Genomic DNA, 14565 nt, shown 5'->3' on the forward strand with positions numbered 1-14565 from the left:
AATTTAAGAAAAATGCCAAATTTCAGGCTCAAGAATTCAGTACCAGTCTAGAATTGAGAGAGAGAGAGAGACCTGGCTACCTGGGACAAGTGGGAGCCCATGCTATGGTTTCTATCTCTGTCCGCCTCTGGGGAGACTAAGCCCCCTTCCAAACCATCTCTTTGTGGAGGTAACTGACCTCTCCTTAATCCTGGATTAAGGTTTTAGAGAGGGACGCCTGTTCGCTGGTGCCCCAGTTAAGATGTTGACACGTGGTACTTAAGGACAGATCTCGAGTCCTTCTGGCCGCTGGCCTGAGGCTAAAGTCGCATGACCAGCCCTCCGTCTCCCTCTCCCCACCGCCCACTCTTCCTTTAACCTAGAGAGAACCAGCCAGCTTTGGCAGCTAAGAGCTCACACCATGGTTAGGCGCCTGCACAGCACTGGAGCGGTAGGGAAGGGACGGGAGGAACTCTGGGCTGGAGCAGGGTGTGTGTGGGGGTGTGGGGGGGATGGTGACGAGTTGGAAGGATCCTAGTCACAACAACGACCCTGCCCCAGCTCGGGGTCCCTGGTGTGTGCCAGGGAGGCTGCAGTTGCCTCCTGGCCCCACTCCACACGTCGTGTCTCAGGAGTTTGGTTGGTCAGTGGAATTGGGACAGAAGAGCCAAGTAGAGAGAAAGCTCAAGAGCTCACCGGTCACGCCCCAGCTCCTCTTGAATTCACTGCAGACTCTCTGGAGGGTAACTTCCAGAGGGTAACTGAGCGGGCTCTCACAGAGGCGCCGAGAACTCGTCGCCTCCCTTTCCTTGGACCCTGGAAGTGCCACCTCCATCCAGTCTAGCTTCTGCAGGTCTGTCCAAGCTGCTCTGTGAGGCTGCAAGACCCTGCCTGGGATCCCCGATGATGTGAGTTGCTCACATCTGTGGACATCTTTTCTCAGTGTCCACTTCTCTATACACGTCCAGCCCTGGCAGCCAGTCTGCTCAGCCACCCTCCCCAAGGGCAGCACTTGGGCTGCCCTTTTGGCCATTGTTCCCAAGACAGGCCTCCTCCTGGTTATGGACACAGAATATACTTGACTCTCACTGAGGATGATGCAGGCTAAGGGAGGAGTTACTGACCAGCCCCAATCCCCAGACTCACTTTATAAGACAGCACCCTCCTTCACAAGGCACAGGCGCCCAGAGGACACACCTTCAGTGCATCCTACCTTTTGTCCAGGACTCAGTTTCCCAATTTGTTATAAGAAGTGGTTGGTCTAGGGACTTTCCTGGTGCTCCAGTGGTTAATAATCCACCTTCCAGTGCAGGAGACATGGGTCTGATCCCTAGTTGGGGAACTAAGATCCTCCATGCCTTGGAGCAACTAAGCCCGTGGGCCACAGCTAAGATCTAATGCAGCCAAATAAATAAATAAATGAATAATTTTTTTTTTTAAGAGAAGGGGTTGGTCTAAATGACCCCTTAAATTATTTCCTGTTCTAGAGGCCCATGACCATTCTTTACCCTTACACATCTCCAAGTGCTAATAATTTCCAAGAGGAAAAAAAAAAGAGCCCTGTGGCCACAGACTGAAGCAGAACAAGGCAGCAAGGCTGACCAGAGCAGCCAGGGCCCGTGACCGGCCATGGAGCCTGTTCTCTCTATACTCTGTCTCTTCTGAACACATCATTGCCTCAAACCACCTGCCTCTTGGCTCCCTTCCCCTGCATCTCCTGTCTCTCCAGAGAAGAAGAGCTGAAACACCGTGAGGGCCGCTGTGCCCGGCAGCTGGGAGCCAAGCCTCATTAAAGAGTTCGGACCTGGCCTTGACCCTCCAGTCAAAACCTGATGAGAGCTGGAAAAGAACAGGTAGGGAGCGAACTAAGAAAGTGAGTAGCCACGGGGCAAGCTGGGGATGCTGACTCACCACACGGGCATATGCTGTGACCTCCCAGCGTTACCACGTGATCCAACCAAAATCAAATCCAACCAGCACCAGCTTCCTTTCTCACGATCCACGCGCTGTTATTCATTCAGCCATGCACCCCAGGTGCTGGAGAGTCCTTGATGTCAGGCGTACTGCAGAATAAGCCCCGACATATGGTAAGAGCCTTTTTCTACAAAAGGCCGAAGAATATACAAGTAGCATGGGCGGAGATCACAATGCTCAGCATGGACCAAAACGACTGGGTTGGCCAAAATGTTCTTTCGGATGTTACAGGCAAACCTGAACGAACATTTTGGCCAACCCAATACATAGTGGCTGTGAGAGGAACTCTGGAGACAAGGGTTCGGTCCCTGGGTCAGGAAGATCCCCTAGAGGAGGGTACAGCAACCCACTCCAGTATTCTTGCCTGGAGCACCCCATGGACAGAGGAGCCTGGCGGCTACAGTCCATGGCGTCACAAAGAGTCAGACTGGACTGAAGCGACTTAGCATGTACAGTATGCACGTAAGAGTAACTACAATACACCCGGGCTTCATCCACAAAAGCAAGTGAAGGGAGGTAATAACCCCTGCAAATAATACCTAGAAATACGACCCCTCTTTACAAGGTCCATTGTTCAGATAAGATAAATAAGACAGTGTGGGTCTGGACAGCCAGCCCTAGACAAAGTGTAGAGTAACCAGGAATGTTTAGACTAAAGGAGACATGCCTTAAAGCAAGCAGGACAGCAAATATTTGACAAAAGGAAGAGAGAGAAAAAGCCAAAGGAGAGAAGAGTCCTATGTTTCGTATTTCTAGAGAGAAGTTATCAGATTGCATAACTGGGTTTGAAGGAATAGGGAGCTTTCGTAGAGTAGAGGGTGTGCTTCCAGGCAAGAGGTTCATTTCATATCCTGATCTCCAGGTTGGTCCAGGGATCTTATGAAAACTCCCAACTCTGAGACATCATCTGTGGCTGAGCAATGCCCCATCGCAGATGACACCCAGTGAGCCTACAGGGTAGGGATGAGCACGGGGCCTTCTGATTTCATCCTGGAGACCAGTAGGGAATCTCCATCTGCTCTTATTCTATAGATACTTCTCCAGATTGAGAGGGAAGGTGTCCTCTCTCTTATAGGGACCAGAGACATATCCACAGACTCCAAGAATCTCCAAAGCAGAAGGTCTTTTGATCTCACTCAGCCCGATTTTTCACCCAAAGCACTGATTTCCTCTGCAGCTTCCCCGGAAGAGAAGAAAAAGAAACCAAAGGATCATTTCCATAAGCCTCCAAAATAATGAGTCAATCTTGTTAACTAATGGGGCAGGTGGCCAAATCCTTCTCTCAAGAGAGGTTGATAATATGTCTCCCACAATCCCCCGAGCCCCACCTCCTGCCCATCACTGCGGGTCTGAGAGTCACCGGAGGTACCAGAATCCCCACCAAGAACAGAAATGCGCCTGTGAAGCTTCCTGGAAACCTTGAGAAATATGCTCAAGTGGGAGTGAGTGGGCAATAGGAAAGCTCTGCCCACTGCTGGGTTCCCTGTATGCTGACATTTGTGATCAAGATGGAAAACATCCATGAGACGTGCCCCGGAGACTGGCTTGTTTTCTTCTAAATAATCTAGCATTTGACTCACCAAAAACCTTTGTATTAGGATCTATAAAATACCACCGCCTGGGTGTACAGCATTAGAATTCTCTACTAGACCAATGGCCTTTTGTCCAGCCTTGGTTATTTCCCAGAACTCCCTGGGATGGTGCGGGTGCGGGCTGGGGGTGGCGCAAGGTAGAAAGCAACTGCTCAATCCTGCCAGGTTGGGTGTCTCTCTCCCACCCTCCTTCAACCGTATGCCAGGCCCATAAGCAGTTGGATAAATGTGACTCCTGGGTAATGAATGCAAAGAGAAATTAAAGAGCACAGGAAGAAAAAGAAGCCTTGAGCTGGATACTAAACATGGAAAAATGTAGTCCAACAGAATAGTTTTCAGAAAAGTAAGGGTTGAGCAAAACCAGAAAGTTATAATAAAATCTTGGATGCATGCTGAACGGTCCATTCTGGCTCCGTAGCCCTCTGCTCCTGAGGGTGGGGCCACCCACACACCCCAATTACACACACCCCCGATCTCCCACGGATGCTTGTGTGCGTGTGTCTGTCTCCCTCCTTGAGGTCAGGAAGGCTCTGCAGAGGGTTCCATTTAACTCAGGGCCTGGTGCTGGGTGTGGGTAGTAATTAGCATACCTTGTATTTATGTCTAGCTATTTCTGGCCTGCAGCTTGTTTTCTCCTTCAATTCCCTCTGAAGAGGTCAGTCAGCCTTACACATGTGGCTTCTGGCCTTCCTGTGCCAGTGTTCCAGTGCTCAGCAGCATCACTTCGCCCAGAGGTAGAAATGAGGCCAGGATTTTTCTCCTCGCTCTACTGGCCAAGGGACAGTGAGAGCAGTTGGCAGGGCCACCTTCTCAGAGCGAGTCACACAGATGCACCTGAGAATTGCCGGTCATTTACAAAAGCATATACGGCTCCCCTCCCCTAGGCCAGCTTTAGCCAGGGCACGCCACCACTAAAAGACTATACAATCTCCTGTATGAAACTTGGATAACCAGTTTACCAAAAGGAAAGATTTCGCAGAAAAGTCTACTATACGGATGTGCTAGCTTTGCTGTGCTCTGGCGGCTCAGTGGTAAAGAATCCGACTGCGATGCAGGGGACAATGCAGAAGAAACGGGTTCAATCACTGGGTCGGGAAGATCCTCTGGAGAAGGGAATGGCAACCCACTCCAGTATTCTCGCCTGGGAAATTCCATGAGCAGAGGAGTCTGGAGAGCTACAATCCGTGGGGTTGCAATGAGTTGGACATGAGTTAGTGACTGAACCACCATCACCATTTTTGCAAATATCATTCCTTCCATCCTTTTAGCCACCCTGTACCATAGGTTCGAAACCGTCCCTATTTTCACAGGTGAGAAAACCAAAGCACATGGAGGTTGAGAAACTTACCCAAGATCACAGAGATAATAGCTGGTGGGCCCCAGAGTCAAGGCCAGTGGGTCACCTCCAGGATATCCACCCTTAACCATTAAAGAGAAGCAGCCTTGCTTCAGCCCGTGGGCCTCACGCAGATACTCTGATTCACTGTATTCCCACATGGTCCTGAGGGCCAGGCAGGTGTGGAGCTCGCTAATGAAGTTAGCGGTTCTCAAACCACAGCGTGCGCGTGGATATTCAGATTCCTGGGTCCCGGAAGTTCTGGAATCGGAACCAAGAACCTGCAGTTTTAACAGGCGCTTAAGACGAGGCCAGTGCAGGTGGCTCACAAAAGGCCCGTGGGCAGAACTAGCCCTGCCACCTCACTCGGTTCAGCTGGAACGAGGACACGGAGCCCTGGGCCCCTCAGCGGCGCCCACATCGGCCCCGGGGAAGGGGAGCAGGTGACAGGCCTCATTCAGATGGTGGAGCAGGTGAGGGCACTGAAGGGAGCTCGCCGTCCCTCGGTCCTCGACAAGCCGCACATCAGAGGGGCACACGCGGTGGGGGACGGGAAAGGGAGAAAGGACTGGGCGGCCTGGGCCCCCATCTCCTGTCGCCAGAACAATGGCTTCTTCAGATCCCTGGCATCTGAGCTGGCAGCTGGCCACCAGGGAAGAAAAGAGCCCGCTGTCCCTTTAAGGACGCCCTCTCTCCACAAAGGTCAGAAATGCCAGCTCAGCCTGCCTGGCGGCTGCCTTTTTTTCCACTTTGGTGCCCTGAGGCCCTGGGCCATGCGCCCCGTTCCAGCTGGTTCTCTGGGCACCTGCTGTCTTTGGGAGGAGGCAGACCACCTGCGTGACAGCTGGGGCTCCAGGCGAGGTTCAGTGATGGAGCAGGAAGTGCCGATGCAGAGGAAACGCAAGACCTCATTTGTTTCTCAAACTCATCCTCCAGGGAGAGCTGGCCCCGAGGAAAGGGGACTTGGGGAGCCAGGTCATGGACAACTCCTGGCAGGCGGGTGCGGGGGGGCGGTCCAAAAAGAAAATGGATGAGGAATGGGTGCTCCAAGAATATTTCATCCAAGAGAGGAAAGGCTGACAGATGATTGATCCAGAAATCAGAGAGAAGCGGGGTGGGGAGTGGAAGCTGGCAGGATATGCAGCGGAGTGGTTGGGGTTTCCTCCTACACTTGCCATGCACTTAGTCACTCAGTTATGTCCAACTCTTTGCCACTCCGTGGACTGTAGCCCACCAGGCTCCTCTGTGCATGGGATTCTCCAGGCAAGAATAGTGGGGCGGGTTGCCATTTCCTTCTCCACGGGATCTTCCTGACCCAGGGACTGAACCCACGTCTCCTTTGTCTCCTGCATTGCAGGTGGATTCTTTACCCGCTAGGCCACAGGGGAAGCCTTCCTCCTCCAGAATGAGTTCAAATCCTGCCGTTTAATGTAACCTGGAGCACAGGCTTCCTGGAGTCGCTGAGCTGCAATCCTCTGCAATACTGGAAAATGGGGGTGGTGGTAGTTGAGGTGCTGTCATGTCCAACTCTTTGCGACCCCATGGAGCCTGCCAAGCTCCTCTTATCCATGGAGTTTTCCAGGCAAGAATACTGGAGTGGGCTGCCATTTCCTACTCCAAGGGATCTTCCCGTCCCAGGGATCGAATCCATGTCTCTTGCATCTACCTGCACTGGCAGGTGGATTCTTTACAACTGCGCCACCGTATCAAGCAGTAAATACATGTTAGAAATTAATAATGTCTATTTTCAGAGTACTAGCCACTCAGTGTATCCTCAAGCGGCCTGAACCCCAGACCACACCACTGGTTCCAGTAAGTCATCTTGCAAATGTGTACCATGAGGAAAGGGGGCCTCATTTAGGAAACTGTGTGGGTTGATGCAAATCATGACTCGCACTGGAAAACGATTCAAAATTAGTCATCTATTCATCATATAATGCCAGGGTCGGTGAACTCTTTCTGTAAAGAGCCAGAGAGTAAGACCAGACAGTCTGACAATACTACTGAACTCTGCTGCTGCAGGTTAAAGCAGCCATAGACAACATGGATGTGAAAGAACATGGCTGCGTCCCAATAAAACTTTATTTAAAATACAGAACAGGCAGCAGGCTGAAGCTGGCTGACCCTGGAAATAAAGGATGGCATTAATAGAGGAAATGATGAATGCTGATAAGGAGGCAGAAACCCATTTCTTGCTCTTCTCTTGGGACTGAGAGTACTGTACCCACTTACTTGATATTCAAGAACAGTTTTTAGTCAACTGCAATGACTCCCATATGCTGGTTTCCTCAGCATCTATGCCCAGAGTTTGCCAAGTACCTCTCTGCATTTCAGAGGTTTCTTTTCCTTGTTCTGCATTTCGTCTAATGCCTGAGACTGGGAGGTCACAGGGCAGCATCTCATCCTCCTCCAGCAAATGTGGTGGGCCTGGCTGAACAGCCACCCTTCAGGGTGTCCTCCTCGGAACCCCTCATCACCAAGACACCCGCCCCTCACCCAGTTCCCCAGGCCACAGCTGGCTGGGTCCTCCAAGTCTGTTCTTCGTCAGCTTCCTGAACAATTGTGCATTTTAGGGAACCCATGCAGATTTTCACTCTTTCACTGATTTATTTAAATTGCGGTGTGCCCACCATGTGCTAGGTAAATCTTAGAAAACACAAATTGCCCCTCCACTTTGACTGAAGTCGGAGAGAGGCTGTTATGGCTGGAATCTTCTCAAAAGGCTGCTCTGAGACATATTTATTTCCTGCTCCCTGGTGTCTTTCTACCCAAGAACTCAAGTGCTTCAAAAATAACTTTCTCAACTGTACTAACAACTTTTAACATGAGATTTCTAAATGACACTAAAAGCAGGAAGGGTAAGAAAAGCTGAGAATAGGGGAACGGTGAGATCCAAAGCAAAGGTAGAAAGGAAAGAAGGAAAAAAAATCACTATTTCAAAAAAATATATTGCTTGCTTACTTACATCAATCTCTCTGCATCAAATGACCTCATCCCACAAATCCAATCTGTATGTTTCCAGCTTCCTTCAAAGCTCTGCTCCCAGTGCATCTTCCCCAATTAGATTTTCTTGATAAACTCCCCCCCTCAAACCTCAAACTCTCCAGCATTCCTTGGAATTCTCTAACACTCTGTGGAATTCTCCAGCACACCTCCCACTTGCTTATATACCTTAAGTGTGATGTATGAGAGCCTATGGACTCTGCCCTAATCCACGGACTGTCACCTTCTTAAACCCCTATCAGGAGTCCTCCTCCTTCCACATTCCCCAGGGCACACTGTCATGGCAAATGCTCTCCCTACACTGTTGCTTGGCCAAGGTCCCGCTGCATTGGAGGAGCTGCTTCTATCTCACGGTATCCTCAGCAACCTGTCATCACTGCTCAAACCACCATTCATTCATTCACTCAGCAAATCCGATGTGAAGTGCTCATGTGCCAAGCAGTGTGCTGTAGCTTGTCATACATCTCAATTTGCAAATTTATTTAATCCTCAAACCAGCGTACTGAGATAGGTATTATTAACATGAAACTGGCACATAATAACAGGTGATTTCAGAAAGCATGATGGAAAATGTGAGTGACGGATGGGAAGGAGGAGACTGTCATACTCTGGCAAAGAGGTCCCATCTGCCAGGGCTGGTGCTCCGATGCTAGGAAAATGAATGTGACTTATGATAGTCCCTTCTCGTCCCATGACTGAAAAATGTAGTCAGAAGTACAGTATCAGTTTTACAGAAACAGATACAATGTTACATGAAATGGACCAATGTATTAAATTTAAAAACAAACCACAGAAGAACCTAAAGAAAGCACACATGCATATGTATATTCTAAAGGTTGGGAGGGACTTTCTATGAATAATACCAAGCAGGGGAAGAAAGAAGGACTTGATCACATTTGAACAAACAAACTTCAATATGCTGAAAATCAGCCTGATGTGAAAAGGCAGAAATTCCGGGGAAAGTACTGAAAACACGTATGATAAAGGGTTAATAGCCTTATTATGATAAAGAGTTGTGAGCAAGGAGAAAGACAAACACCTCAACAGGAAGGTGGGCAAAGAACAAAAAAAGGCAATTCATAGAAGAAATATACGTGGGTAATAAGGACATTAAAAGCGTATCACCAGTGATCAAAGAAATGCAAGTTCATGCAACCCTGAGATACCAGTCGTGGAGTATCAGATTGGCAAAGACTAAAAAGAACGGTAATGCCAGGCAGGCAAGGACAAGGGGAACAAAAGCTCTCATAACTTGGGGGCGTGGGTTGTATATTGGAACAACCTTTCCAAGGGCAACTTGGCACATGTGTGATACAGGCTGTTGACCTAGAAATCTGGCTTCTAAATTTTTATCTGAAGAATGTTAACATGACATTATGTTTAATCCTGAAGAATTAGAAACAAGCTAAATGTCAAGTAAGAGGAGAATGGACAAATACTTACAAATTTGTAATAATACCCTTAAAAGGAATTAGGTAAATCAATGTTCATGATTACAGAGAGATCAGAAATTAAAGAACTTAAGAACAGTGTATAGAATGAGCTATAAATTTCATCTATTTATCTTTCTATGAACAATAGCTCAAAGCATATAAAGTAAAATGTTAACAGTGATTATCTCTGAGGGGTGGTACTATGATATTTTTCATTTTATATTTTTAATTTTTCTACAATATCCACAATATTTGTTGCAAAAAATAATCTAACAAGTTAAAAGGACTCATGATTTTTTTCTTAAAAAATTTCTTTAATTTTGATTTTCAAAAGAGAAGACATCTATAAAAGAACTTTGAAAAGCAAACTGTAAATACAGGAATACAATCAATTATCCAGCAAGTATTTTTTGGAGCACCATGTGTAAAGCCCTGTAGAAAGTACAATGACAATCAACAGGGACCTCCTGCATAGCACAAGGAACTCTCCTCAGTATCCTGTAGTAACCTATATGGGAAAAGAATATGAAAAAGAACGGATATATGTATATAAACACGATTTGCTATACACCTGAAACTAACACAATACTGTAAATAAGCTATACTCCAATGTAAAATAAAAATTAAATTTAAAAAGTACAGTGGAAAAAAAACCCCAAAATTAGAATAACTCTCTACTTTCAGAGAAGACAATATTATAAAGACGTCTAACCCAACACAATGTGATTATAAGAATCCTAGCAAAGTACTCAGAGAATGGAAAAGGACTAATTAACTCCTATTTGAGGATAAGATAAATCTGGGAAAGGCTTTTTTCAAGGAGGTGATAGTAAACCTGAATTTTGAAGGATAAGTAGGATTTCCATAGGCAGGGAGGAAAGGAGCATGAACAAAGGAGCAGTACAATTAAGACTGTAGTTCTAGGAAAAGGTATTTGAGATCTCTGTAGACAGTAGGTATGTTAGGCTCGTGGGGACAGCAGATATCTTGGAAGGATGGAGTGGATGACAAGGCTGGGCAGTCAGGATGGAGCCAGATTGAGAAGGCCCTGAGCGACATACCAGGGTGTCCACTGCATTCTGTAGGCAACACGGAGCCAAATTCAGGTTTTGCAGAAGAGTTGGGAATCTGACCTGCATGATAGCTGAATGAAAAATGGATCCCAGAGTTACAAAAGAGATTAGATGATTCAGCTATAAGAAAGGAATGAAGTACTGATACATGCTACAACTTGGATAAACCTTAAAAATATAATACCAAGTGGAAGAAGTCAGTCACCAAAGTGTATGCATGTGAGTATATATACATATATTTCACAAATGGAAAGTACGTATATACATATATGTGTATACATGTATGTATGCATATATGTTGTTGTTTAGTCATGAAGTTGTGTCCAACTTTTCTGTGACCCCTGGACTGTAGTCCATCAGGCTCCTCTGTCCATGGGATTTTCCAGGCAAGAATACTGGAGTGGGTTGCCGTTTCCTTCTCCAGGGGATCTTCCCAAGCCAGGAATCAAACCCGCATCTTCTGCATCACAGGCGGGTTCTTTACAGCTGAGCCACTGGGGAAGCCCTGTATGTATATATACATATACCTATATTATATAAAATCCAGAACAGGGCAATCTATAGAGACAGAAAGTAGATCAGCAGTTGCCCAGGACTGGGCTGGGAGGGCTGGGGTATGCCAGCTAAAAGGTATGGGGTCTCTTTTTGATGTGATGAAAATGTTCTAAAATTGGCTGTTGTGATGGTTGTATGTATCTGTGAATATACTAAAAACTGAACGATACATTTTAAATGAATAAACTGTATGGTATGTGAATTACGTCTCAATAAAACTGTAAAAAAAAAAGAAGAAGAAGATGATCAACCAGATGGCTACTGCAACAGGCCAAGCAAGATATTCAAAGGTTCTGAATTAAGTCAGTGGCAGTAGTCACGGGAAAGACTGGGGGATGATCAGAGAGACACTACAAAGACGGAAGTAACCGTGTGGGGAGTGAGGAAGAACAAGTAAAAAAATAGCTCACAAGTTTCCAATGCGAATGACTAAGAGAGGATGTGAGGGGAAGGCTGGAAGGGAGATTGTTATAAATTTGCTTTTCGTGTTGTGAGTTTGTGGAGCGGAGCCCATTTCCAGAACTGAGGGAACAGAAAGTGGGATGCAGATCCAGAGTTGACAGTCCTTCTCCCAGCAATGGTGGCTAAGGGTCTTTTGTGACTGGTAATGAAAATTATTAATTATATTTAGCACTGGTGGGTGGTGTGTACGTGCTCAGTTGTGTTTGACTCTTTGCAACCCTGTGGACTGTAGCCTGCCAGGCTCCTTTGTCCATGGAATTTTCCAGGCAAGAGTATTGGAGAGGGTAGCCATTTCCTACTCAAGGGGATTTTCCTGACCCAGGGATTGAACTTGTGTCTATTGAGTTTTCTGCATTGGCAGGCAGAGTCTTTACCACTGAGCCACCTGGGAAGCCCATATTTAGCACTACTGACCAATTTAAAAGTGGTCCTAACTTATGCCTACAAATATACTTAGGAGAATTTAGCCAGAGAAAGACATTAAGATTGCAGCAAGCAAGCAAAACCAATTCTATAGCTACACATACAATATTCCAAGCATTTAACAGAGCTGAGTATTTACTGCTCCACGTACAGACTTTTGTAAAAGGGAGTATAATCATTGCAGTTATAAATGTAATGGTTTATACAAAGACTACTCAAAAGCTGAATGGCAGTAGTTAGCTCCTATTACTAACGGGCCTCACAAGGGCACAAATCTATTTTTTCATTTGTTTGTATCAAAGAAGGCAAGAACCTGAAGTAGAAACCTAGGTTCATAAAATCAGAGGGTTAAAAAAATATCATTTGAACATGCCAGAGTCAACAGATGCAAAATAAATATATAAAAATGGCCCATTTTAGACCAAAAAGATGACTAAGGAAAATGAAGTGCACTGAGCAAAGCAAATCAACTTCTAAAGCCCAATGGTCAGAGTTCCCAGAATTTTTATCCCCAGGCTTGTCAAGTTAAGCTGTGGAAAAACAAAGAGGTTTTGCCTATCAGGTCATAATGCCACAGGATATAAACCATGGCCATTCAGTTAGGATAAAAAGTTGAGATCGCCGCAGAGAGGCTATTATGAAACAATGAGGCTCGCAGTCTCAGGAGAAAGGGTCCAAAAAAAGATCTTAACTGGAAGATAAATCTATTTGCACTACAGCAGGAGAGGCGTCTGAGTCCCTCTGTGGAATTTTCCTATAATATGCAGCGTTGGCGAGACCCTACAGGGCAGGGAGTCCAGTGCCAGCTCCCCCTCTACTTTGAGCCCCACTCCCCTGGTCGCTCAGATGGTAAAGAATCTACCTGCAGTGTGGGAGACCTGGGTTCGATCCCTGGGTCAGGGAGATCCCCTGGAGAAGGGAACGGCTACCTGCTCCAGTGGTCTTGCCTGGAGAATTCCATGGACAGAGGAGACTGGCGGGCTACAGTCCATGGGGTCACAGAGAGTCAGACACGACTGAGCAAATAATACACACACACACACACACACTCTCCAGGGCCGGGACCCGTTCTTACTGCTTTTGGTGCTCCTACCACCTAGCCCAGTGAAACGGTCATTGAGTCAACAAATGAATAAACGAATTCAAGAGACGTTAGGAGGAATCCAGTGGGAACCTGGCAAGAATTTTTTTTTTTTTTGGTGTGGACTATTTTTTAAGTCTTTATTGAATTTGTTTTCATATTCTTCTGGTTTTCTATGTTTGTTTTTTTTTTTTTTTGGCCCCAAAGCGTGTGGGATCCTACCTCCCTGAACAGGAATTGAAGCCGTGCTCCTTGCATCAGAAGACAAAGTCTTAACCACTGGACCACCAGACAACTCCCATGGGAAGAATATTAAAAGGTCCTGTACTCTAAAGATCCTGGCCTGTAGTCCATGGGGATTCAAAAGAGATAAAATCTGCTGCTGTCATCTTGCCTACCATCTTAGGCACGATGGCGCTGGTGCCTCGCTGCAGGCCACACACCCAGTGAGTGGCAGAACAAGTTCCAGCCCCCAGTTAAGTATCCAAGTAACCATATCCACCTGGCACAGGACACAGAAGAGCTCCAGCAATGAGACTAAAACATATGATTTAGGGAGTTGTTAAGTTGAAAGGAGGGGTGAAACTGACCGATAGTGGCCTGAGCAGTAGCTCCTGGGTACCCAGGGAAGATAAGGATCAGAGTTCTCTCTGTCCATCTAAGGCATGAAAACAATCTTGGACTTTAGGTGTGGAAAGCAAGGACCATGACCATGCACTCTTTGAATGATGCCAAACATAGAACAAAGGAGATTTTAACAGCAGCTCAACATTTATAAGGTGGTTACAATGTGCCAGGTTTCCTTCTGAATGCATTAACAGGAATGATCTCGTGTAATCCTCCCAGTCTTTACAACAGACCTCCAAGGCAGCTGTGATAAGTCCCATTTTGTAAATGAGAAAACCAAGGCTTGGGGACAGTAAGAAGGTGCCTAGAATCATACAACTAGAAAACAGCAGAACCATCTGTATCTGTCATTGGGGTCCACATTTATACCCAAATGCTTAGCTGTCCAACTCTTTGCAGCCCATAGACTGTAACTCACCAGGATCCTCTGTCCATGGGATTCTCCAGGCAAGAATATTTGAGTGGGTTGCCATGCCCTCCTTCTGTGAATCTTCCTGACCCAGGGATTGAACCCGAGTCTTCTGCATCTCCTGCACTGCAAGCAGATTCTTTACCAACTGAGCCACCAGGGAAGCCCGATGGAGCAGCCACTTATGCCAGTGTTAGAACAAAGAGGTGCCAGGTGAGAAGCAGCGCCTGGCTGCTCTAGGAAGGAAAGTCCCAAACCCAGGTTCAGGAAAGCAGTGGGTGCTCCATTCCCAAGATTTGCATTTTGCTTGCCCTCCCCGCCTATGAATATCTCCATAAATCTTACAAAAGGAACAAAAACTGAATGGCTTTCAAAGGTTTACGTAATGTCCTCATGGTTAACTGGATGGTGACAAGGTTTTTCTTTGTCTTTGCAACTCACAGACTGTAGCCTGCCAGGCTGCTCTGTCCAGGGAATTCTCCAGGTAAGAATACTGGAGTGGGTAGCATTCCCTTCTCCAGTGGCTCTTCCCGACCCAGGGATGGAACCCACGTTTCCTGCAGTGCAGGTGGATTCTTTACTGTCTGAGCCACCAGGGAAGCCCAATGTTCTAATGGG

At 46.7% G+C, this 14565-nt stretch overlaps 1 protein-coding gene across 10 annotated transcripts in view; it reads right to left on the reverse strand.

Moving 5' to 3' along the window:
• The window catches only part of GRAMD1B (GRAM domain containing 1B), a 187479-nt gene that overhangs the window by 77680 nt on the left and 95234 nt on the right, over positions 1-14565 (reverse strand). The window contains exon 1 of one of the 10 annotated variants that reach the window (XM_044929587.2): positions 4894-5032. The exons of 8 other annotated variants lie outside the window; for them this stretch is intronic. In XM_044929587.2, the coding sequence (XP_044785522.2) occupies positions 4894-4973 (80 nt within the window). In that variant the 5' untranslated portion in view covers positions 4974-5032. Of the gene's footprint in view, positions 1-1890; positions 2018-4893; positions 5033-14565 lie in introns of those variants that run through there. One more of the 10 variants, XM_044929590.2, reaches the window with a different exon arrangement.

The sequence above is a fragment of the Bubalus bubalis genome, chromosome 16 (assembly GCF_019923935.1).
Source record: "Bubalus bubalis isolate 160015118507 breed Murrah chromosome 16, NDDB_SH_1, whole genome shotgun sequence".
NCBI classification, from domain to species: Eukaryota; Metazoa; Chordata; class Mammalia; order Artiodactyla; family Bovidae; genus Bubalus; species Bubalus bubalis.